The following is a 2,505-nucleotide window of genomic DNA, read 5'->3' as shown; positions in this document are numbered from 1 at the left end:
GCCTTTAGCTTGCAAGACCCGAGCATGGCTGTTAATGTCAGAACATTTTGGAGGTCATTAATTCATAGGGTCGCCATAAGACACACGCTACCCAAAAAGTGAGGAGTCAGCATGTGGACTTGTTTATTGGCTAACATAATAAGAGTATGCAAACTTTGAATGAAAAATTTCACGCAGAGGCCTCCATAAACCCTTTTTCAAAGGAAGTCCGACTTGCTTACAATAAGCACACAAGCAAGAATCTAACAAGCGCTATGTTATCTGCTCTGTTTGGAAACTCACAGCGCCCTTACCTTTTTTGGTAGGCTTTGGTCTCGTCTTCCTTCTTTCCGGTTCTAAAGGAACAAGCCAAGAAAAAGATACTATTACAGCAACAACAATTTAATAATATGAATGATGGGGAAAAATCTTCCTTCCCCAGTTGATCTATGTTTTAAGTGTCTGAGATGATTGGAAACACAAGAACATAAGAATAGCCATGTTGGATCAGGCCAATGGCCCATCCAGTCCAACACTCTGAGTCACACAGCGGCCAAAACCCAGGTGCCACCAGGAGGTCCATCAGCGGGGCAAGAACTCCAGAAGGCCTCCCACTGTTGCCCCTCCCCCAAGCACCAAGAAGACAGAGCATCACTGCCCCAGACATAAGAACATCAGAGAAGCCATGTTGGATCAGGCCGATAGCCCATCCAGTCCAACACTCTGTGTCACACAGCGGCCAAAACCCAAGTGCCAACAGGAGGTCCATCAGTGGGGCCAGAACTCCAGAAGGCCTCCCACTGTTGCCCCCTCCAAGCACCAAGAATACAGAGCATCCCTTGCCCCAGATCGAGTGTTCCATCTACACCTTGAGGCTAAGAGCCACTGATGGACCTCTGCTCCAGATGTTCATTCAATCCCCTCTTGAAGCTGTCTGTGCTTGCAGCCGCCACCACTTCCGGCAGCAAGTGGGCAATATATCTTACGAACTGGAACAGCTGATCTTTCTCGACTTTCTATTTCCCCGGCAGCCCTCCGGGGCCTCCAAAAATTGATGGGAGTCACGGGAGCTTCGTAGACAAAATGGCCGCAGCCCAAGGGTGTTATGAGGGAGGAAGGGCAACAAGGCGAAGAAGTCCCTCCTTGGTCTCCTGCGGATGGACTTCCTGTTGGCAGGAGAAGGAAGAATGGACAACGCCACACAAACTCCCCCCTTCCTCTTCGTGGGCCCTGAGCCCTTTCTCAACAAGGCTCTTGTGACTCCCGGCATCCACTGTCTAGAAGGCTCCGGGCTCCAAGGTGGAGGAACAGAGTGGTGGGAAAGAGCAACCCCTTCTAATGGGAAAGGTCTACCTTCCAATTAGGATCTGTAGCATCCAATCCAATGTCTCTGTTTCTTTTTACTGAACAACTTTAGAGATTTCGCATGGTGGGACCCCTCCGTGGTAGAGTATCTAAAGGCAGTCCTTCGGAGGAGGCGATGGAGGTCCAATCACATGCCCGACTGTATTTGCCCATGACTACCATCTATCCAAGGAGCTGTGGTGGCTCAAGTGGTTAAGACACTGAACTGCAGGCTGTGGAAGGTCGGTTAAGCAGTTTGAGACCCGAGTGTGCCGCATGACGGAGTGAGCTCCCGTCTCTAGTTCCAGCTCCTGCCAACCTAGCAGTTCAAAAGCAAGAAATTGCAAGTGGATAAATAGGTACCACTTCGGTGGGAAGGTAACAGCGTTCCGTGCACCTTGGTGTTTAGTCATGCCGGCCACATGACCACGGGAACGTCTCCGGACAGCGCTGGCTCTTCGGCTTTGAAACGGAGATGAGCACCGCAGCCCTAGAGTCGGATTCGACTGGCTTTCAAGCAAGGGAACCTTTACCTTTACCTTTACCATCTATCCAGCTGCTGAGGCTAACATACAAATGCCCGTCGCCATTTTAAGTTAATTGTAATCTAATTTAAAAAAAAAAAAAAAACCCGAACGTTTTAACATTTGACCACTGACTGTAACATCGATGAAATGCTGATGCCACCCACCCTGAGCCCACTTGCAGGACGGGCGGGATACAAATTCAATAAATGCGCCTTGGCATTTAGTCATGCCGGCCACAGGACCACGGAGACGTCTTCGGACAGCGCTGGCTCTTCGGCTTGGAAATGGAGATGAGCACCGCAGCCCTAGAGTCGGACTCGACTGGCTTTCGAGCAAGGTAAGCCTTTATCTTTACCTCCTCCTTTGGAGGTCTTTTGAGCAGAGGCTCGATGGACATCTTGACAGCAATGCGGATCCTGTGAACTTGGGCAGATCACAAGAGGGAGGTGCTTAGTTCTCGTGGCCCTTTCTTACACGCCCAGGGAAATGCCGATCACCGCTTTAAGAACATAAGAACATAAGAGAAGCCAATGTTGGATCAGGCCAAAGGCCCATCCAGTCCAACACTCTGTGTCACACAGTGGCCAGAAATACCAGGTGCCGTCAGGAGGTCCAGCAGTGGGGCCAGGACACTAGAAGCCCTCCCACTGTTGGC

At 50.5% G+C, this 2,505-nt stretch overlaps 1 protein-coding gene across 1 annotated transcript in view; it reads right to left on the bottom strand.

The window, feature by feature from the left end:
• Positions 1–282: 282 nt before the first annotated feature.
• The window catches only part of APLF (aprataxin and PNKP like factor), a gene marked incomplete at its 3' end in the record, with an annotated part of 72,128 nt that continues 69,905 nt past the window's right edge, over positions 283–2,505 (bottom strand). The window contains exon 10 of the mRNA XM_015424341.1: positions 283–335. Coding sequence (XP_015279827.1) covers positions 283–335 — 53 coding nt within the window. The remainder of the gene's footprint in view (positions 336–2,505) is intronic.

The sequence above is a fragment of the Gekko japonicus genome, unplaced genomic scaffold, assembly GCF_001447785.1.
Source record: "Gekko japonicus isolate JY-2015 unplaced genomic scaffold, Gekko_japonicus_V1.1 scaffold3746, whole genome shotgun sequence".
Lineage (NCBI taxonomy): Eukaryota > Metazoa > Chordata > Lepidosauria > Squamata > Gekkonidae > Gekko > Gekko japonicus.
This window is presented reverse-complemented; position numbering and strand designations above follow the sequence as displayed.